At 40.4% G+C, this 24,044-nt stretch overlaps 1 protein-coding gene across 7 annotated transcripts; it reads right to left on the minus strand.

Moving 5' to 3' along the window:
* Positions 1-134: 134 nt before the first annotated feature.
* Positions 135-23,295, minus strand: trim39 (tripartite motif containing 39). 7 transcript variants are annotated; one of them, XM_062969570.1, is made up of 10 exons: positions 23,157-23,294; positions 21,068-21,277; positions 19,345-19,472; positions 17,083-17,503; positions 12,719-12,814; positions 11,479-11,709; positions 10,382-10,404; positions 8,222-8,337; positions 4,363-4,377; positions 135-3,048 (listed from the first exon to the last, which is right to left on the minus strand). In XM_062969570.1, the coding sequence occupies exons 4-10, from the start codon at positions 17,497-17,499 to the stop codon at positions 2,501-2,503; spliced, it is 1,446 nt and encodes a 481-aa protein (XP_062825640.1). In that variant the 5' UTR covers positions 17,500-17,503; positions 19,345-19,472; positions 21,068-21,277; positions 23,157-23,294; the 3' UTR covers positions 135-2,500. The 7 variants fall into 7 exon arrangements, with proteins under 7 accessions (XP_062825640.1, XP_062825639.1, XP_062825643.1 ...); XM_062969569.1 differs by having other exon boundaries at positions 21,068-21,282; XM_062969575.1 differs by lacking the exon at positions 4,363-4,377 and adding an exon at positions 4,897-5,006 and having other exon boundaries at positions 2,867-3,048; positions 21,068-21,282; positions 23,157-23,295.
* Between the last annotated feature and the right edge of the window lie 749 nt (positions 23,296-24,044).

The following is a 24,044-nucleotide window of genomic DNA, read 5'->3' on the forward strand; positions in this document are numbered from 1 at the left end:
TGGCAACAGAATTGCAATCTTATATGGTGATGTTAAAATAAAGGAAATTTTGGATAAATCATGAGTGAAACCTGTGTGTGTGGAAGAGTTAAGAGATCCTCATTCCGTTCTGGTACTCAAAAACCAAACTCCCAGACTATTAAATCAGGATATTTTATTTGTAACTTTACAAGCCACAATACAAGTAGTTTGCTCTAAGCTGTGGGTTGCTGAAGAGTTCAGGTTCCACTCATGCTTAAGGGTAACAAGCACCCAAAACAGACCTTCCTCAACTGTATCAACATACACACACACACACACACACATGTGTATATGCATGTGCATCTATACACATACACATGTCAATAATAAAGGTTGCCTTTGGAAGTTGCTGCGCCTAATGGGCTGGATTCTCATGTTTCTTGCAGGCATGTCAATTGAAATGAGAGCCACCATTTCATCAATGCAAAAGGCTTGTCGAGCAATTACGTCATTTGAGACTGAACTTAGAGGATTAGCCCTAAAAGCAGACCTTATTAATGGGGAGCCTTTTAGATAGCCAGTGCCCATGCTGAATAGGGACGATGGAGACTGTAGTTCAAACAAATAGTAAAAACACTAAATTGAAGACAAAGTTGTTAGAGCAATGGTTTCAAACCTATGGCTCTCCATGTATTTTGGATTTCAGCTCCCAGAGTTCTTGGCCATTGGACAAGCTGGCTAGGGCTTCTGAGAGTTGGAGGACCAAACATGTGGAGGGATACAAGTTTGGCACCTCTGTCCTAGAGGACCTGAAATTTAGATTTCCACCACCATGTTCAAAGGGTGCTGGAATTCTTGCTCATCATGTATATATTTTCCATTCAAATAAACATGTTGATATACATTCATTATACATTTTTCCAATTCATTATCAGAGTTTTATAATACACTGCTGTATTTAGATGCTAAAATGCTAACATAGGTATGCCCATGTGGTAAAGTGCTGATTCACAGTGACTAGGCCAGTGGCTGGTGTAACCATGAATGCAGGGTTGCATCATGGGAAGGTATATAAGCAGCCAGCCACTATGTGATGAATGTTGATGGATGATTGTTGTTGGAGAGTTGGAGGATTGTTGGAGAGAGTGGATGTGTGTGCATCTATGTATAGCATTAGCTGTAAGTATCTGCACTGCTACAACCAAAGAGAAAGCCTTCCTGTTGGAACAAATCAGCTGTGTGCTGTTCCTGAAGGTATCTCCCACACCAAGAGTATCTATAGTCTGCGCTGCCTCCAGCACTCTCCACAGGTGTTAGAACTATGACATTTCCAAGTCTGCTTCATCCATGGAAGAGAAGCTCCCATCTCCTATTTAGTTCAGCTCAGGTGATTAGCTAGATGCCGACTCTCCTCTGAAATTTATCAGAATGAGAGTGAGATGTCTTCTGTGCACAAGGATCTAACTCTCGTGCACTGCAAAGCCTCGGAAAGTGAACTGCTGCCACTCAGGGCCTTCCAAAAACAAGACCTTTGGCAGCTCAGTACAAGTTGGTGTTGTAGTATGGCTACACTAGGCCTGAAGGCCAGACTGCTGAAGGCTGTGGAACCTCAATGCTAGATTACAATGCCCAGTAGTCACAGAAAGAGATTCTGGGAGTTGTAATCCAAGTTCACATTTGGAAACCATGGTTCCAATGACTAACAGACAGCTCTCCATTTTGAGGCTTCATTTTAGTGCCAGATGGCCGCAACCTTAAGTGATTCACAATGATTGTTTGGCTCTGAGTTACAACTAGAGTTTGGGAAAGTGTTAAAGATGACAACTTCCAGAATCCGCTAGCCAGAGGTGTCTCAGACAACATGATCTGTGCCCAACCTCCTTGACTCTCTTGCACCCATGTACTACAGCCCCATCACAAGAATGCCAGAAGTTAACAATGCATAGCTCTAGCTATCAACTGAAAACAAACTGCAGGGAAAGAGAAAGATATTTATCCTCTATGCCATCTGTCTGCAAGAATAAAGAATCCATCCTAAGCCCTTCACAGTAATACTACATTCTTCTACTCACCAAGACCCATTCAACAGGACATAAAATTGCCCTTTCACTCATACTTATTTCTAGGCAGCTCTGCCCACAGCAAATGCAAACACAAGTCTTTAAAAAAACCCACTAGAGCAGGTTTATATCTCATGATGTCAAATTTAAAACTGACTCAGAAGTTTAGGATAGCAGAAGAACATGTGCTTCTCATGCTGCCTTTCCTGTATGTTTGAGCACTGCAAACTGCTCCACTGTAACAAGCATCTCTCCTTTCCTTCTCCAGTGCCACATTCTTTGAATCCTTCCCTAAAATGAAACACATTGTGACTTTGGAATGCCTCTGTGCTTTTCCTTCAGTTGACTTGCTTCTGGTCAGAGATACTGCTGCTTTGAGCTTTCATTGAGACGTTTCCTTTTCACTGAGAAGTCAAGCAGTTAGGACTCCACTCAATGTATTTGAGGGCCAATCCTAGCAGGGGAAGACAGTCCTTTTGTTACTCCCAGTCCGTTGGCGGCCGAATGATGAGAGGGGAAGCATTCTTGCGGCCAGCACGGATCCCTGGGTAGAAAAAAGGCCAAAGCTTCTCAGTGAAGGTGTCATTAAATGTGTAAATATGGGAACGGTTCGTCACATTGTAGAAAGAAAGTTTCCCAGCCTCGTAGTCCAAGAAGATGCCCACTCGCTTGGGCTTGATGACGACGTTGAGTGGGGTGAAGGGTGTGGTGGTGGCCGCGTACTTATCCCCATTTAACAGCCTCACCCGCCAATATCCGGTCTCCGGCACAGAGGTTATCTCCCCTTGACGGCTTACTGAGTCATTGCAAACCCCCAGGGCCCAATGGGTCTTTTCGCCCACTTCCACCTCCCAGTAGTGCCGGCCTGAAGTAAATCCTTCTGTTGCCAAGACACACGGGTAGATGGTGAAGCGCTTCGGGCTGTCTGGCAGGTCTCTTAGACGCTGCTCCACAAACTTAACACTCTTGCGGTCCTCGGAGAGCACTAGGTTGGGATGGGCTGTTTCAGGATCAAGGATGAGATCTCCTGCAAAGAAAGGAAGAGAAGTTTGTGGGTGCTGTTTTAAGGAAACCCAGTGTGTTGTGTCCTCTTCCTCCCTTCTTACAACTTGTTTTTGCCAGCCAGTTCAGAATGCATTCATTAAATGCAACTCTCATCTTTGGTAGACATTTCTCTTGTATAAGTATCTTCATTATAATTTAGGCTCACTACAATGCTCTCCCTCAACACTGACATTTTAGCGGTTTCTTTTGAGGCTTTTCCAACTCTGGCATTACAAATGTTTTGGATTACAGTTCATAATGGTTATGCTGGTAAGGGGTTTTGAGAAATATGCTCAACAAATTTGGCAGGTACACATGGAAAATAACATGTTGATCACCCACATGTGCTGATAATGGACAAGAACGTTTAGCACCCTCTGATATCCCCACCATGGAAACCAACTCAAAACTGGAAGGAGGGAGGAATGAGAGGAGAGAGGTAAGACCTACAGTTGAAATAATTCAAAAAGTTTCAACCTTGATCCACCATAACATGGCATCTCCATCACCTTTTCTTAAAGTGGGCCATTATAACACCTTTATACAACTCTTCACCACGTGAACCCAAACATCCCGTGCTTTTCATTTGAAAACCTGACCACCATCAACCTCTTTTTGGCATCAAATTAAAGATTTCTCTTTCCATCCTAACATTTGTGGCCCAGTGATTATCGACTGTTGTGAGGTTGTTGGGTCTATGATTTTTGTTTTGATCTGTATTCACCAAGGGCATGAGTTACACATTTATGTATATCCATGTTAATAGGTTCCTAATGTCAGAACTGAACTTAAATGGGTTAGTAAGAACCAGAAAAAAAAAAAACGTATCTCAAGCATTACTCTGTATTACCATGCTTTCCTCTATTGGTATTACAGTAGAGTCTCGTTTATCCAAGCTCCGCTTATCCAAGGTTCTGTATTATCCAACATAATTTGCCTTTTAGTAGTCTATGTTTTTGTAGTCAATTTTTCAATGAATTGCAAAAATTTTGGTGCTAAATTCATAAATACAGTAATTATTACATAACGTTATCGTGTACCGAACTGTTTTTTCTATCAATTTGTTGTAAAGCATGATGTTTTGGTGCTTAATTTGTAAAATCATAACATAATTTGATGTTTAATAGGCTTTTCCTTAATCCCTCCTTATTAGCCAACATTTTCGCTTATCCAATGTTCTGCCGGCCCATTTATGTTGGATACATGAAACTCTACTGTAGTTACTAATAAAAAGAAGTAGACTCCTTTTGACTTGAATTTGATCAGGATTGATTAAACTTGGCACTTGAATCCTTACCTTGGTTTAACACACCTACACAGATTAAAAAAAGAAACCAATGCTTTACTAAGTTTTGCAGATGACTTAAGTAACCATAGAAGTCTAGCAATCTTGCCACAAAAGGCTGTAATTTTAATATAATGGTTAAAAGTGGAGCAGCAGATGTAGCAGCTTCCTGCTTTGGAAAATGTTTTAACCAACCGTTTACTCTTAGGTTTGTAATTTGTTCCTATAATAGTCTTGTGGCAATATATGTTGATTTGTTCATCATATTAACATCCAGAGTTTCTTTGATTAAGCTCAAGATGGCATATGGAAAGAATTCCCAGGGAGTCTCTGGACAGACCCAGAACTTCTTAGCTTTGTCAAGAATGCTACACTGGATGCCTACAGACCATAACCCATGCTCAAAGAGCTAATAAGCTAATAAGCACCCAAACAATGAATTTATTTTGTTAATCTATTCAAGTTCAGATACTCCTTTCTTTATATTATGAGACAAGCAAATATAACTTGATTAAGTGTGATTATGAATAGCCATAGGAATGCAACCTTTTCAGATGTTGCTGGAAGGAAGTTCCCAGCAGTCCTAGTCAGCATAACCAATGGTGAGGAATACTGGAAGCCACAAGGCAACATTTGCTGGGCTGCAACATTTCCACCTGCGAAGATGGAAAGTCTAAATTTCAGGCACATTCTTTGGGGTTGCATTCCTTTGAGAATGTGTGTGTGGGGGGTGTTAACATGTTCTAGCCTAAAATTTTTCAGCCAGCGCTAGAGCCTTAGGAGAGGCATTTCAGTATTTTAGAAGTGAAAAATGCATAAACATCAATCACGCTGTTGCCGAAAGGCTTTCACAGCCAGAATCACGGGGTTGCTGTGAGTTTTCCGGGCTGTATGGCCATGTTCCAGAAGCATTATCTCCTGACGTTTTGCCCACATCTATGGCAGGCATCTTCAGAGGTTGTTGAGGTCTGTTGGAGACTACACAAATGTGGTTTATATATCTGTGGAAGATCTAGGGTGGGAGAAAGAACTCTTGTCTGTTGGAAGCAAGTGTGAATGTTTCAATTAATCACCTTGATTAGCATTGAAAAGCCTTGCAGTTCCAAAGCCAGTGTCAGGGTCTGCAATACAGACGAAGATGAAGGGCTGCCAAGCCAAGCATCTGAGTCAGTAGAAAGCAGGGAACAACAACACACACAGCCTGACATTGAGGAAGCTACCCCTGCAGTGCAGGACCAAGTGCTTCAGGCAAGTGGGAGTCCTGAGTTAACTCAGGATCAGGAGAGCAATGAGGCAGAGGTAAGTATCACAGAAAGACTGCAACAGAGGACTCATGCTATGCAGCTGCGTAGATCCGCCCAGTTGGCACACAGAAGGGCCAACAAGAAAGAGCACTTGTGCTATGGAGCATAAATAGTGGCAGTTTGGATTTGGCCTTTGCTGGGCGCAATGTTTGGAACCTGCTACAGTTTGGAACTCTGTTGGATGACTTTGTGTGCCTTATTGCGTGTAAGACCTTGGCTTTGGACTGCGGATTAGGTATAGTTTGGATGTTTTGATGAGGACCTTTGGACTGGACTACTGAATATGACTTTCGGATTATTTCTGCATAGTTTGTTGTTTGAATCTACTTTGGCTTGGATCCTGGACTGACTGATGACTAGCATAATGAGTGGCTGTTTATACTGAGAGATGCTGTGCAGGGTTGTGACTGCCTGGCTGATTGCTGCCTGGGGGAATCCTTTGTTTGGAGGTACAGTAGAGTCTCACTTATCCAAGCCTCGCTTATCCAAGCTTCTGGATTATCCAAACCATTTTTGTAGTCAATGTTTTCAATATATCGTGATATTTTGGTGCTAAATTCGTAAATACAGTAATTACAGCATAACATTACTGCGTATTGAACTACTTTTTCTGTCAAATTTGTTGTATAACATGATATTTTGGTGCTTCATTTGTAAAATCATAACCTAATTTGATGTTTAATAGGCTTTTCCTTAATCCCTCCTTATTATCCAAGATATTCGCTTATCCAAGCTTCTGCCGGCCCGTTTAGCTTGGATAAGTGAGACTCTACTGTATTCGTTAGCCCTGGACACAGCATATTATTTGAGAACACAGAAACACTGCACCACTCCAACAACCACTATATCACACTACACAGAGAAGCCATTTAAATCCACGAGCATGTGGACACTTTCAACAGAAAGGAGGAAACCATGAAAATGAACCACATCTGGCTACCAGTATTTAAAAAACCCTAGAAAATCAGGACAGTAAAGAACAACACTCTGAAAACAGGGAAATTACAGACAGGAAACAATCATGGCCAGCTAACACCTCCCAACAAAGGATTCCCCTTAGGCAAGAATCAGCCAGGCTTTGAAACTGCAAGGCTTTTCAGTGCTAATCAAGGTGATTAATTGAAACATTCACACTTGCCTCCAATAGACAAGAGTTCTTTCTCTCACCCTGGACCTTCCACAGATATATAAACCTCACTTGCCTAGTCTCCAACAGACCTCAACAACCTCTGAAGATGCCTGCCATAGTTGTGGGTGGAACGTCAAGAGAGAATGCTTCTGGAACATCACCATACAGCCTGGAAAACTCATAGCAACCCATCAATTAAACTTTCTGTTTCAGTTTAAAAAATGTTCTTAAGTCTTCTTCTTTAAATGTCCTGGAATGTGGGAGCAAAATCCTTATTGTTAGAACAATTTAAACGTTCCCCCAAATACTATAAATGTTTAGATTATTTACTGTTATTCAGAGATGTATAAAAACAGAACTAATAAATATCAGAACTGTCTAAGGCTTTCATGGCTGGAATCACTGGGTTGCTGTGCGTCTTTCGGGCTGTATTGCCATGTTCCAGAAGCTTTCTCTGCTTCTGGAACATGGCCATACAGCCCAAAAGATTCACAGCAACCCAAATATCAGAACTAATCATTTCTCATTATATAAATTAATCTTTGTTATCTGCAAAGTTTCTATTCAATAGTTTTGCTCCAGTATACAATCCACAAAAAAGAAACAATAAGTAGATTTTTACTCTTGGAATGTTGCTTGGCTTGTCATTAAATCACCCTTGTTCTTTCTTTTTTAAAAGAGAAGTATAACACTACTCTTCGGGTAATGCATATATTTATCCTGAATGTATAGTTTCTTCAAGTTTCCAGTATCTTTTGCTTTCAAATTACATTTTCCCCTTGATGCTATTATGCTGTTTCTTTATCCAACACCACCAAATGTTTCTATGCACAAATATTTCTATCACTTGGATGCTGCTGATAGAAAGTGTGGTAAAGTAGTAGAGTGTTGTACTGTGACTCTAAAGACCACAGTTTGGATCCTCACTCAGCCATGGAAACCCACTGAGTGACCTTCAGCAAGTCATATTCCCTTAAATCAGGACAGGAAATAAAGAACACCATTCAGAAAACAAAGGAATTCCAGACACAAATTAATCAGAACCAGCTAATACCTCCCAACAAAGGATTCCCCCAGGCAGTGCCATATCTTGAAGCTGAAAGGCTATTTAATGCTAATCAAGGTGGCCAATTGAAACATTCACACTTGCCATAAATGCAGGCAAAACATCAGGAAATAATGCTTCTGGAACATGGCTATACAGCCCAGAAAGCTCGCATCAACTCGCATTCCCTTAGCTTCAAAGGAAAGCAAAGACAAACTACTTTGGAACAAATATTGCCAACAAATCCTTGACAGGATAACTTTAGTTGCCATACAACAGAAATAACTCGAAAGAATGCAACAAACAACAAAAAGATGAACACCCAGACATATGAGTGGGAGCATTACTGCACCCCGCAAAAAGCTATTAATGTGTAACATCACACTTACTTACCTGTTAGCTTCTTAAGGATTTTCCTCAGGACAAAATACTGTCTGGGGAAGTTGCAGAAATTTTTTTCTAGCTCAATGGAGACTAAACGTGGTTCTTGGGCCTGAAGTTCTTCAAATCTGCAAGGACAAAAGAAGAGAAAGCTGAGTAAAGCTCCAGGATTAGGCTGGAAGAGGGTTGTTATGAGCACCCACATAGCCATCTAGCTGTGATTAAAACCAAAACCATTTAATCTTGCCACATATAATTCACTCTGACTTAAGATGCCACAGTTGACTTGTCCAGTGTTGATGGATGCTTTTCAATTTGAAGATGTGGACCAAATCCTTGGGGAGGTGAGAACAACCCCATGTGCTCTAGACCCCTACTTTTCCTGGCTCATTAAACAGGCCAGAGGGGGACTGGCGGAGTGGGTTGGGAAGTGATTAAGACCTCATTGTATCAGGACAGGATTCCCGCAGGCCTCAAGGAGGCTGAGGTAAGATCATTTCTAAAAAAAACCCTTACATAAGACCCCTTGGTACAGGACAACAGCAGATTAGTCTCCAATCTCTCATTTTTTGGGCACGGTACTGAAACACAACTTCACACCTCCACGGGTTTCTGGATAAGCCAAATTATATCAATTTTAGTCTGGTTTTAGGCCTGGTTATGGGACAGCTTTGGCCGCCTTGGTGGATGACTTACGCAGGGAACTAGATAGGGAATGTGTCTCTGTTGGTTCTCCTGGAACTTTCAGTAGCTTTAAGATACCATTGACCATGGTATACTTTTGAGCTGTCTTTCTGGGATGGGATTTGGAAGCACCATTCTTCAACAGCTCCATTCCTTCCTGGAGGGACATTCTCAGAAGGTGGTACTGAGTGACTCCTGTTAACTTCTTGGCTACTGGCCTGTGGGGTCCCTCAGGGCTGTTTTGTCCCCCATACTGTTTAACATGTGCATGAAACCACTGGGAGAGGTCATCTGGATTTCTAGACTGCAGTGCCATCTATACACAGATGACACCCAACTTTATCACTCCTTTCCACCTAATTCCAAGGAAGCGGTTCCTGTGCTAAACCAGTGCCTGGAAGTTGTAATGGACTGGATGAGGGCAAACAAATTGAAACAATCCAGGCAAGACAGAGAGATGGTCCTGCTCAGTTGAAAGACTGATCTGGGAATAGGAATCCAGCCTGTGCTGGATGGGGCTGCACTCCCTGAAAACACAGGTTTGCAGTTTGAGGGTATTCACCTCTGAATCTGGAGACCCAGGTATCAGCAGTGACCAGAAATACTCTTGTACAGTTAAGGCTAGTGGGCCAACTGTGACCAGGGTGACCCTATTCCTACTGGCCTTCCACAAGCAGGTCAAGACCTCCTGCCAAAAGGCATTTGAGGGAAGATGAGGGGCATGCTGCTGGGGAGGTTGTGGGTGAGATTCGAGGAGGGGCACGATTGTGAGTTTTAAATATATTTTAATTGTATATTAACCTATGGTAACCACAGTACTATTCAATTATTAATGTTTGAATTCACTTTGTTTTAAACTGTTACCAGACTGTATGGTGAAGAGGTAAGATGATAGCCATGCTTATACCATAGATCATATTAAAGATGGAGCAAGCTTGTTTTCTGCTGCTCTAGACTCTAGAAATTAGAACACAGAGCAATGGATAAAAACCATGAGAAAACAGATTCTACCTATACATTAGGAAGAAAGAGTGGAACTATAAACAACCTCAACCAGAGCAGGGGAATTGGTAATCAGATCATTCTTACGGCCTTCTGGTTGCAGAGCAGAGATCCACAACAACAGTCAAATGCTAGTCATTTGAGTCTAAATTTTATTATAGCAAGATGGTGTATACTGGAAAAATTAATATTCTCTATCCTGGCATTATTCAACGGGCAATTAGCTTTACTTTTTAATCGAAGTATGACTGTGTAATGTATAGATTTCAAGCTGTATTTTCTGGGATATCCTTCATATATTAATGTATATTTCAAGGCCATAAATATAGTCTTAGAACCTACCATTCTGCTTACTTCTCTCTCTCTCTCTCTCTTTCTTTCTCTCTTTCAGTATTCATAAAATTCAATATTTTTTAAAAAACAACTACAACTATAGAAAGCAGCAACTACATTGCCAGAATGACAAAAATGAAATGTGGTCCTTACCTTTCAAGAGTGCTCTTCACATCCTGTAAAATGACAAATAAATTGAACTTATTAATATTCCTTTGGGTAAAACCTAAGAACAGTTAAGAGCTGTTTGAATATACTGCCTTGAAATGTCATGGAGCTTCCACCTATGGAGGATTTTTAAAGAGGCTAGATGGCTTTGATTGTGTATCCCCACATGGCAGAATAAAATTGGCCTATGATGTTGTGCATCCGTTAGCTGAAATGCTTGGGGCAAGATGTGTTTTAGATTTTTGAATACTTGCATATACATAAAGAGATGTTTTAGAAATGGGGACCAACTACAAACACAAAATTAATTTATGTTTCATGTACACCTTGTACACCTAGTCTGATGATCATTTTATATAGCAGTTTCAATTTTTTTTCTGGATGAAAAAAAAAACTGTATACACTAAACCACCAGAAAGCAAAGCTGTCACTACTTCAGCTACCCATGTGAACAAATTTAGATTTTGGAATTTCTGCATAGGGAATGCTCAACCTGTAATGGGCAAAGAACTTGACAGCTATGAATATTTCCACAACCATAAAAGTTAGCAGTGTTTAGGTGTAAATTAAAGCTGCAGTTCTGGAACTTCTGGGAGTAGATTATTTATTTAGCAAGCTCAGCATGAAATCTATCATCTGCAACATGGCTATAATTCTACCTGGAAACTATATCTTCTCCAGATTAGTCAGTGTGGAAAATCCTAGAAAGCTTTGTCTTGTGAAAGTTAAAAAAAATCCAACAGGTCTCTCATTGCTTGACCATTTGACACACTTCCCAAGAATACGGAATTGTCCTTTCTGGTTTGAGCTCTTGGAGTTACATGCTCAATGATGGCACAACAAAGGAAAAAGGAAAGGCACCCCAAATGTCTCCTTTCTCAATCCATTTTCCACAACAAAAAGCCAAGTGTGCTCCAGGCAACTGGGCAAGATCAATGGTCTGGGAATGCATCAAATCCCATCACTTTAGAGGAAGCTCCTGAAATTGGTCTGCTCTTTAAAGGATTTGTTCAAAGACACAGTCAGAGGGGAGGATTCCCTACCTTCTGGGGAGATGAGGGTGTTAGTGATGAACTCCTCACCTTGAGCATTTCAATGCCCGACTGCAAGCACTTTTCCTCAATCTCTGTGATAAGACTGTTGAGAATGGCCCGCTGCTCAGAAAGCTTTGCCACGTTCTCCTTCAGCTTCTGCAAAATCTCCTTCTCTTCTTCCTCCAGACGCCTCATCAGGATTTCTTGCTCAGCTGCCAGGAATAGATGCAATTCTTCAAATTCACTGATGATGAGCTGACGGCGGTCTTCAATCTTTCTCTATGGAGAAAGGAGAAGAAAGGGTTTGATGGATAATAATCTTGCTGGATGGCAAAGACCTTATTGCTTAGATATGTGATTGCTTTGTGGGTTCCAGCTAATAATTACATGCTGTTACATGTCTGTTTTTATTTATACTGTTGCTGTTTTGCAGTTTTATTGTATTTTATATGAATTACTTCAATTATGGTAATGCTAACTGCTTTGAGTAAGTATCAGAAAGCTGGGCTATGCTTCTCTATAAATGACTAAATAATACAAGGAACCTGAAATCTCCAATAATATTATTTATTTACTTACTTACTTCATTTTTACTCCGCCTTTCTCAACCCCAAAGGGGTCTCAAGGCAGCTTACAGATCCGGCAAAAGTTCAATGCCGCACAGGTAAACAATAGAACACATCTCATCATAATATAAACAATCTAAATATATAAGCAGTTAAAACACATATCAACCATTTAACAGATTAAAACCATACAAAATGCCAAGTCATGAGTTATAAATTACGCAGAGTTCAAGTTCTTGGTAGGCAGAAAAGGACAATTTCATCTTATCTTTAAAAAAGCCCAGCAAATGTAATGGAGGAAATTAAAGATACATTATTCTGGTATATGCTATGAGCAAACTGTGTATCAGGTTTCTCTACAAGACACTATAAATTAATTTGGAGGGTGCGAGATTTTTAGAGGATACCAAAATTGTAGAAAAAACTAGTAATGACACCAAAGGGGGTGGAGTAAAAGGATGGGAAAACAGGTCGTTCACAGTTTGAAAGTAGCTAGTTTCCAATCATTATTTGTTTGCGATTAGTATATATTCTGCAGTGCAAATACAATCACATTCTGTCAGACTCAAGAGGAACCTGATGAACAAATTCTGCCAAGAAAACCCTGCAATAGGTTTGCCTTAGGATCATCATAAGAAATTATTTGAAAGCACACAACAATAACAACTCGTTTGGAAGGAGATTCCCACTCAAAGTACAAAACACATAATGTAAACACTTGCCTTTAGTTCCCCAGGCTTCTTCTCCTCTTGGGATTTGCAATAGGCAATCTTCTGCAGCTTTTGTTCTAGTGGCTCCAGGCACTTCTGCATCTTTTCCTGTATGAAAGAGAAGCAGCAGAGATGGTCGTTAGAAGACTAATTTAAGAACAGAATGATCATTCTAGCAGTCCAACAAAATATCCCTGAGAAGCCTTAAGGAGCACCTAAGATTAAGAGCCTCATTTCCACAGACTGTTTGTTTGTTTATTTCTTTTGTATGCCATCCTTTTCTCAGAGTGGGACCCAAGGCAGCTTCCAGAGAAATAACTTTTAAAAAACAATTTACAATAAAATGTAAAACAATTAAAATCAACTCATAAACATTTTGAAATAAATTTTAAAACATACTGAAGTTTTAAAAGATAAAACATTTTCAATGGAAAGTCCCCCTGCTTACACATTAAAAGACTGCTTATGTCAGGATGACAAATGCCAGTCTTGGATGATATTCTGACATGCTGGAATGTGGGGAGAAGAGTGAGAGTTGATAAGGCCATTTCGCCTGGCTGATGTTTTGAGAACCAGACTGGGAGAATCAAAAGTAGAGTCAGAAGAAGGGGGACTGGTGTTAAAGAGAGTATAAAAACTGCCATGTTGATTGTGGGTTAGAACCATCTTGCTTGTTTTCTGATGGTCAAGAATAAAGTGTATCCAGTGTTCCTGAACATTGTGAGCTGTGTTTATTCTAGGGGGGCCAGAATCTGACAGCTTAAACAAAAAGGTGTTCAAAGAAAAGGAGGGAGAGGGCCAATTTATTATGCACAGAAAAAAATTCCAAAGGGTGCTAGCAGCCACTAAAAAGGCTCTCACCAAAGGAAACCTGTAAAGGTGGCAGGGCCAAGTGAAAGCCTTCCCATGAAGATCTTAGACCCTGGCAGGCTCATATCGCGAGATACGGTCTTGCAGATAATCTGGACCCTAACTGAATACAGATTTGTCAGTCATGACCGACACTTTGAATTGTAGTAATTTTTGTAAGTGTTATTTATGTTCATTTATATTGTAATTTTAATTACTACGGATACTGATGTATTTATGTGTTACAGCATGATATGTGCTGTTTTGTAAACCACCCTGAGTCTCTTTCTGGAAGATGCTTGTGGGACATAAAGTTGTTTATTATTATTATGTCTGTTTCCTGAGAAATCTGTATAAAGACCAAGTGGCCACAGTAAGAACAGACCATGGAACAACAGACTGGTTCCAGACTGTGATAGAGTACGGCAGGGCTATATACTTTCACCCTACCTATTCAACTTGTACGCAGAACACATCATGTGACGTGCAGGGCTTGACGAATCCAAGGCCAGAGTTAAAATTGCTGGAAGAAACATTAACAACCTTAGATATGCAGATGATACCACTCTGATGGCTGAAAGTGAGGAGGAGCTGAGGAGCCTTATCACCAAGGTGAAAGAAGTGCAAAAGCCAGACTGCAGTTAAACATCAAGAAAAACAAGATTATGGCAACCAGACCGATTGATAACTGGCAAATAGAGGGCGAAAACGTGGAGGCAGTGACAGACTTAATATTTCTAGGCGTGAAGATCACTGCAGATGCAGACTGCAACCAGGAAATCCGAATAAGTTTCCTCTTGGGAGTAATGGTCAACCTCGATAAAATAGTGAAAAGCAGAGACACCACACTGGCAACAAAGGTCTGCATAGTTAAAGCAATGGTATTCCCCATAGTAACTTATGGATGCGAGAGCTGGACCATAAGGAAGGCTGAGCAAAGGAAGATAGATGCTTTTGAACTCTGGTGCTGGAGGAAAATCCTGAGAGTGCCTTGGACCGCAAGAAGATCCAACCAGTCCATACTCCAAGAAATAATGCCTGACTGCTCACTGGAGGGAAGGATATTAGAGGCAAAGATGAAGTATTATGGCCACATCATGAGATGTCAGGAAAGCTTGGAAAAGGTCATGATGCTGGGGAAAATGGAAAGAAAAAGGAAGAGAGGGCAACCAAGGGCAAGATGGATGGATGGTATCCTTGAAGTGACTGGCATGACCTTGAGGGAACTGGGAGCGGCGACGGTCGACAGGGAACTCTGGTGTGGACTGGTCCATGAGGTCACGAAGAGTCGGAAATGACTGCGTGAATGAAGAACCAGAAAGAAACCAGGAGCCAATGAAACTATTTTGAAAAGAACGTTATATGTTTGCTATAACTGGTGCCAGTCAGTATTCTGTCTGAACTACTTTCAATTCACTAAAGTTTTTGAAAAGTTTTCAAAAGCAGCCCCACACAGTATTATAGTAGTCCAAACAGGATGTAATCAAGGTAAGATCTGACGTCTCAAGGAACAATTGCAGCTGGTGCACTGGTTTTAGCTGGGCAAATGCATTCCTGGCCACTGCCGTAACTTGGATAACCTTAACCTTAACTTTCATCAAAAGGAGCAGGAGCGTCCGGTGGACTAGGGGATAAATGCCTTGTGACTTGAAGGTTGGGTTGCTGACCTGAAGGCTGCCAAGTTCGAATCCCACCTGGGGAGAGCGCAGATGAGCTCCCTCTATCAGCTCCAGCTCCATGCGGGGACATGAGAGAAGCCTCCCACAAGGATGGTAAAACATCAAAACATCCGGGCGTCCCCTGGGCAACATCCTTGCAGACGGCCAATTCTCTCACTCCAGAAGCAACTCCGGTTACTCCTGACACGAAAAAAAAAATCAAAAGGAGCAATTCCCTTCTTTGAGTAGAGTGGCAAAAGGCTTTTTGAATGTTTGGACAGGAAAACGACAGTGCTGGTGCTTTTGCCTCTCTGCAAAATGGATCCAAGGAACACCACACTGAGCCCCAAAGTTTAACCCGCAACTCATCCATAGGTCACATGAAAATCCATAATTGTGGCTCCAAACCTGCCCTCAATGTGTAAGTGACTTAATACACAAGAACAGGCAAGTTACAAACAACCAATATACAAACAACTCATAGGTAAGAACAGGGGTCAGACAACAACAAGCAAGAGAAATCTACCCCTGGAAGGGAAATTCACTCCTGTAAGAGTTATTATGGGTAAAAGGTGTCTCCAGGAAGATTTCTTTGCAATCCTTGTTTCTACAACAAGCCATTTTTTTCAGAATCTATCCAATTATCACAGGGACTGAAAGTGAGGTGAAATCTTTTGAACAGGGACACAGCAAAACAAACACCATGTAATGTTAACCCTTCTCTATGTTATCCAAAGCTGGAGTTAACACTTCAAAAATGCAGCTGTTCTGACTTACATACAAACTCAACTTATAAACAAACCTACAGAACCTATCTTGTTTGTAACTTGGGGACTGCCTGTATACACCGTAGCTTGCTTTTGAACAGACAGAAAGAGGACTGTATTTCAAACAATTCATTCCCATTATAAAGTGGATATTTTGGTAAATTATCTGATGCTGAAGTTTAAGACTGAATGAGCTCTCCCAATTGCTTTCTAATAATAGTGCCTATACAGGGATTATAGTGCTGTCGTGTTAACTCACTGTAGACAAACCACTAAGAATGAAAAGGATAGTTATATAAAACAGAACAGACATGTATTCATTGATTTCATAACATTATCTTTCAATTTCACTGAAACACAAATTATTTATAAACTGCTAGTCTAACTATGTCATTTTAATGAATCTACTGCTAAACTTTACCATTCTTTAGAATGTATTAATAGCCTGAATTAATTGTACAAGATTTTTCATAGGCTTTGAAGCAATTTCATCAAATCACTTTTATATTTATACATGGTTTAATTCTATTTTTTTCTGAAGCTGAAGCAAGTCTCCTAACCAAACAATGAGTCTATTTAACAGTATCTATGTTTGTTTATAGGAATTTGAATGAAATAGAGCTTTCTCCATAATAAAGAAACTTGTCAGAAACCAGGTACAAAAATGACTATAACAGGGATGGAGAAACTGCATCTCATCAACTGAAAGTATTTCATGGGGGCTTTTTTTTTTTGCAGCCTCTACTAATCACTCCCAACATGTAAACTGCCACCCTTCCAGGATTGGCAAATACATCAAAACTACCTCCCAAAAAGGAAATCAGCTGACTATGGAAGCTGAATGTTACTTTAGTTTTTGTTTGATCGGCTCTGATTTTGTTTTAAGTCTCTCTTTAATTTTCTGGCACTCACACAGGCTGTGCAGTGCATTCTCAATGCAAACTCATCTACTGCTGTGATAACAAGGAAACAATGGTCTGACAAAAAGAGCAAGTACGTATCTCATTCATAGTTCAGCTTGCTGGTCAGGATGCTCTTCACTGTCTCCCTGTTATTATTTTTTTAAATCCTGACTGCAGTCATCCTCCTGCCCCAACTTTACCTTATATTCCTGAGAAGCATCATCCACAGAGACAACTGTGTGAGAGCGGTGTTCGAGGGAGATCTCGCACACTAAGCAAACAGCCTCCTGGTCCTCCTTGCAGAAAAGTCCGAGCACTTCATTGTGCTTTTTACATAAGTTCTCGTCCCGTACCTTGCGCTTGTTTGTGACCTGCAGCTGCTTGGCTATCTCTACCATGTTGCCCAGCTGCCGGTTGGGTTTCAGACTACGGTGGCGGGAAGTCTTACGGCAGACAGGGCAAGGGAAGTCCCGATTTAGATCCTCCCACCATCGGGTAATGCAGTCTCGGCAGAAGTTGTGGCCACATTCAATGATGACAGGGTCTTTCAAATACTCCAAACAGACGGAACAGCTGGCTTCTACCTGAAGGTTCTCCAGAGGGTTTGTCGTAGCCATGACTCTTGAAAAGCAGAGAGGAAATACTGTGGTCAGAACCAAGTAAGCCTCAAGAGTTGAGAATGTTTAGGACAGCATATATTCACTCTACATGGGTGAATGCTTGAGTCTTGGGCCTGACTAGGTCTATAGGACTGAAGAAACCCACTTTCAAAATGGAGAATCACAATACATTATGGTCCTGAGGTTTGAAGTGAAGAAATAGTGTGTACCTGTTGACAAGAACATGTCTGAGAACCAGGACATGTTATATAACCAATTATATCTGGAGAATATAATTGCCATGATATTTGCAGAGATAAGAATAACAGAATGTTGAGCAATCTATGAACCATTGACAAACCTTCTGATAAACAATTTGAGTATAAAAAGAAACAAGGGACTTTCCAAGTATGTGCAAATAAAGAGCTGCAGCCCCTGGCCTGCACACCAGACCATTTTGGAACTGATCACTCCAAAGTGGGTTTGCTGCTTGAGGTAAGCATGAGAGAACTGATGAGACTCCTTTACCTTGGATGACTGTTTATATTAGAACGGATTATGAGGCCAATAAAATACATGAAAGCCAGATCCAGTTGTCTGTGAGTTTACTTCAGGCATCCTTCAGATGTTTGGGCCTCCAACTCCCAGAAGCCTTAGCCAGTTTGTTCAATGATCAGGAATTCTGGCAGTTGGAATTCCAAACAGCTGGAGAGCTACAGTTTGAGGATGCATGGTTTACTTGAATGCTACTTGGGTATGTCTTGAAATGCTATCTGGATATAGAAAAAACAAAGGAAACTCACTTTATGACCATTTCAGCCAACATCAAACACTATGAAAAATTACACCCAAGAAAGAATGTAATGACATGTCAAAATTATCTATAACCGAGCAGAAGTACAACAGTGCTCTGGTTCCTGCCTGGTATATACATCTAGAAACTATATGCACCTAGAAGAATGTACATTCAAGTACCATGGTGGGACTTATGAAGCTCTCTAGATAACCTTGTGCTGCCACTACCAGCATTTCTCCATTTTAGTGTAATTGGCTAGATCTGCTAGGATGTAGTCTCACAACATTTGGAAGCCCATTTTATGCATGCATGTATGTATTATTTATAATTTGCTCCTTCCTACCATGAAGATTAAAAAAACCCCCTCACAATTAAAAAATATATAGTTAAGGACATACCAAAAGTGAACACTACAATAGAATGAAATTACAGTATTAAAAGTTTACCTCTCAAGTTAATAGAAAATGCAATTACAATACAATAAAATATACATGTTATATATACAATATTGAATACATGTTGGTTATGTGCAAGATATGTACATATTTCAACCTTTGTTTACAGCTTTGAGTATTCAAAATATTTCATGTTTTTATGATTAACAAATTTTATGTTTTACTTCTCTATCTTCTTTGTTCATGACTCAAAACCTTCACCTTGAAAGGAAGTATAAAGATACTTTAAATGATTTAAATATTTTAAGTTATTATAGCATTCAGAAAAAAGAATAAACAATTCACATGTTTTCATTTATTTTGTAACTAATTTTATAATGGTTGAACAGGTATGTATAGGCCACAGGCAATATACCAGTGCTATAACAATTTTATGTCATGTTTTGCATTGCCAAGCAATTTATTTGTGTTGCCATTTTATGATTTTATACAGCCCCTGAAGGCAGTCGTAAGAACATACAGGCCAAAATGATCTAGGCTCTTTTGCCAATAAAACAATAATCTTTTGTACATCTTGGGATTTGTTCCCAGCTTCTTCTATGAACTTTAGAGAAGGCATTCATCTAGTAGTTGTTGCTGAAAAACCAGGCTGATTAAAGAACTGATACTCACTGTATTGCTGATCCTCTAAGAAGGATCACTTTCAGAAGTCCATGCAGATGAAGGTAACATCTGGCCAGGAGATCCTGCTAATAGGTTCCACAGGGCAAGCACACCATGCCGGATTTGGGGACCAGAACCTGAAACGACAAGAGCAGAGGAATATCATCACTAAACACTTTATGAGGGGACAAAAGTTTTTTTTAAAAAAAATGATGCATAAGAGAACTTAAGGCATCCCCAAGATTGGATGTGGAAAGTTCAAATGACCAGAATTAATACAGTTTGGCCCTTAGCCATGTCCGCCCTTCTAAAGGCCAAGGGAAGAAGTAAATAAAACCTTAGGCAAAGCATGAAGTGATCTGCCTAAGGTATAAGCACCTAATGAGCCACTATGACAGAATGGGAATCTGCGTCCCATGTGCCAACTGGAAAATGCATCACTGTATCAAGGGTGGAGAGATTACAGAGCTGCCAAATCTACTTTATTTTGTACTAAATCCCAAGCTCTACCAATCAGAGTCAGGTGCAAAAGGCATACATTCAGAATTAAAGAAGATTGTCAGTAAAAAAAATTCCCCCCAGAACAGAACTGAGCTTGCATACAATAGTCCATGTCAATTGCATTCAAGATTTTTTTCCATTGGTAGCAGCCAAATTTAGGGGGAGATGCCATTTTCAATTTTTTCATGATGTTTAAAAAGCTGGGAATCATGTGGCAAATTTGATAGATTTACCCCCCCCCTCCCCAAATTAAAAATATATATTTTAAAAAGCTGGGAATACAAAACCTTTGCAAATTATAAAGCTATCTATTAGACTGAATTTCCTGAGCTACATCTTGGCAGTTCTCAGCTAACTAATAAAAAAAGCAGTACAATACCAGTTCTCTATATCAGGAGAACTTGTAATCTATCTGTTTTTGAAAAAGATCCAAATATCATACTGTAGAAAAGTATCAAGATCAGGGGTCCCTAAACAAAGGCCCGTGTGCCGAATGCGGCTTTCAAGGTCATTTACCCACCCGCCATCCTAAGCTTTAACTTCAAGTCTGTCTATGGCCTTTTTTTATATGATTGGATTACTATAATTTATTTTATTGAACTTTACCAGAGTTTACAGCATGTCTAATATTTATGGTTTTATCTTGTATACTGTATATTTTATTAGATGTAAGCTGTCTTGGGTCCTTGAAATACTGGTGAGTCTATGTTGGTTAAAATTGTTCAGTTTATATATTGCATTGTTATTTCATGTTTTTTTCCACTACAAATCAGATATGTGCAGTGTACATAGGAAGTCGTTCATTTTCCCCCCAAACTATAGTCACTGTCATCCCCCTAATCCCCAGTCTGAGGGACCGTGACCTGGCATTCTGCTTAAAAAGTTTGAGGACCCCTGATCTTGACACTGGTATTGCCTCCTGCACTTAAAGCATTTTTAAATGCCTTTTCTGAAGTGCCTGCAGCCATCACTGGTAGCCTAAGAAGAACTGATTAGTCTATAAAGAAGGGTAGCAAATTTTATAAGCTGCCTTGCGCCCCAAGTCTGGGGAAAATGTGACATATAGCAAAACAACATTCTCAGGAGTACATATGATCTGGTCTGCAAACAAATGGGATTGGGGGGGGGAAGCAAAATGGCTACAACAAAACTATAACTTCAAAAGTAACCTGCACTCCATTTATTACAAAAAAATTATCAGTAGTCCCATTTCAAAAACAACTGTACTAACAGTGTATGGACAAGAAATGTTTCTGATCAACTGGTATGTTCATTTTCTCCTCTGATTAGGTTATGGATAATCAAAGGTTTATTCCCCAACAGCGGGTGAGTGATCCAATGACACAGAACAGGTTGAGCAGTTGCTCTTGATCTCTTCCAGTTCTGCAATCCCAAGATTGTTTCAAGATGGGGACTTTCTTCTGTACCTTGTCATCCAATCCTACCCTTGTAATTAAAAAAATACATAGTTAGAAAACAGTATTTAAGATTTACATAGTATACTCTAGATCATTTCACATGCACATTAGAACATCTTCTGAAGTAAAATATTGTATTTAAATTGCAGATGAATGGTTGAGATGGCATGCCTGGGACAAGGTTTAAACTGGGGACTTGCTATAAACCATAGAATAAATAGTATATATTTAGTAGTATGTTATTGTTGATAATAGTTGTCTCTCAGGGTTAAGACACCTTTGGAGAGCAATACTAACTTTTCTTAGCATACAAGTCCCAACAAGTCGCTTCTCCAGAAAGAACTAACTAGAATGCCATATGGGAGATGGGTACACAAATATCACTCCCACATATTGGATGAGCTAGGATGAAGTCAAAATATAAGCAACCATATATGTATCTTGCAAAGTCAGGGCTCAGACTGAACCAACTTCAGAGCACAGGATGGAGAAGCTCTTTATAACTTTTTTGTCTGAAGGTCAGCTCAATGCTTTTTATCAATTTTTATATAATTCTGCTCTTAAGCTACTACACCCTCCCCACCTGACTACATGTAAGGGAAATGCATTTTCTACTGTGAGCAGATTAGCTAACCACTAAGACACATAGGACATAACATAAGGGAACTATATAAGTGAGATTGTGGCTGAAATTACAACTGCTGATAGCAGAGTGGGTCAGATTGGAAAAAGAGGAAAGAGCAAGAATACCTCTGCAGAACTTTCCATCCTATCCCTTTCTAAGGGGGGGGGGGCTTCCAGATAGGCCCTATTATCCCAGGATCTGATCCCAGGTTTTCTGATTATCTTGCAGTGGGGACTCATATAATCCAGTTTAATGCAGAAAACCTGGGATCAAATCCTGGGATATAGGACCTGTCTGGAAAGGCCCTCAGATGGAATAGTTTAGGCCTACACAACCCTTCCACATAGCAATATAACCCAAAATATCAAGGCACAATGTCTGCTTTGAACTGGGTTACCTAAGTCCACACAGACATGTAATCCAGTTCAATGTGGATTTTATACAGCTGTGTGGAAGGGGCCTGAGACTCTGTCTACACTGGCCATTTCAAATCAGTATTAAGAAAAGTGGTTTTGCTGTGCAGATGACAACAAAAGACCCTTCCACACAGACATATATCCCAGTATAACAAGGCAGAAAATCCCACAATATCTGCTTTGAGCTGGGTTATCTGAGTCCACACTGCCATATATTCCTCTTCAAAGCAGATAATGTGGGATTTTATTCAGCTATGTGGAAGGGGACACAGAGATTCCCAGAAAACGCTTGGATGGTGATCACACAAGTCATCAGGTAAGGGCTTTTTTGGTGAATTTGTTGTCCGGCGGCTGCAGTTTGAAGCTAGCTAGATTCAAACTGTATTAAATGGGAACTAAGGCTGCTTCCACACAGCTGAATAAAATCCCACATTATCTGTTTTGAACTGGAATATACGGCGGTCTGGACTTAGATAATCCAATTCAAAGCAGATATTGTGGGATTTTCTGTCTTGATATTCTGGGTTATATAGCTGTGTGGAAGGGCCTTAAGAAAGAGGAAGAAGAAACAGCTAATCTGAGTGGACAAACAGACAAGAGAAACTTTCTAATTGAAACCCCTTTGTGATTTTTGGCCCAACCTTATATACCAGGCATGGGCCGAGTTGGGCCCTCCAGGTGTTTTGGACTTCAACTCCCACAATTCCTAACCGCCGCTAGCGGCGGTTAGGAATTGTGGGAGTTGAAGTCCAAAACACCTGGAGGGCCCAACTCGGCCCATGTCTGGACTAGACATGGAGCTATGGATTTAACGAAGGGGGCATCCCATATATATATACATATACACATCCATATCTATACCTGGATCAGACTGGGAGTCGGTGGGAGGGGTGGTTTGGGGTGTCCATCAGGGGCCACGCGAAGCCCCTCTCTCTCAGTGTCCTACTTGCTTAAATATCCTCCCCTCCGCTCAAAACAGCCACAGGAAATGGCGTCATCGGAAGTAGCCCTCGACCATAGAGAGAGAGAAAAAACAGCCGAGGAGAGCGCTCTGACGGGATTAGCTGGTAGGGGGAAATGGAACTCCGCGTTGCTAGGCGACGGAGTGAGAGCTGGCAATAGGCGTCCGACTGAGTTTTCAAACTTCAGGCCGCTGAGCGATTCGGACTCCATTTCCCAGAAGCCTCAGCCAGCTTTGCCAACGCTCGGTAATTGTGGGAGTTGAAGTCCAAAACAACTTGGAGGGTCCAAGTTGGCTCAGGCCTGCTACGGAGGGACAGAAAGTGCGGAGAAAGGTTCTGAACAGGGGCACAGACAGCAAAACAAACTCCACAAAGGTGTTCACTCTTCCCTATTCTATCCAAAGCTTGCTTATATATATAAACTGGAGGACCCTCCCCGCAATAACATGCTATGCTAGATTTATATATATTTGTATACAGTAGAGCAGGGGTCCCCAAACTAAGGCCCGGGGGCCGGATGCGGCCCTCCAAGGTCATTTACCTGGCCCCTGCCCTCAGTTTTATAATATAATATTTTTATATCAGTTTTAATAATATAATATATTGTATATACATATAATATTGATAATAATCTTATGTTATACAATATAATACTAATAGTAATACCATATAATAATATTAATTATATGTTATGTATTACATATTATTTAATAGTATAGTGGTATAGTTCAATATAGTAATATATAATGCTAATATTGTGTTATGCTAATAATATAATATATTGTAC

Source organism: Anolis carolinensis, chromosome 2 (assembly GCF_035594765.1).
Source record: "Anolis carolinensis isolate JA03-04 chromosome 2, rAnoCar3.1.pri, whole genome shotgun sequence".
Taxonomy (NCBI): Eukaryota; Metazoa; Chordata; class Lepidosauria; order Squamata; family Dactyloidae; genus Anolis; species Anolis carolinensis.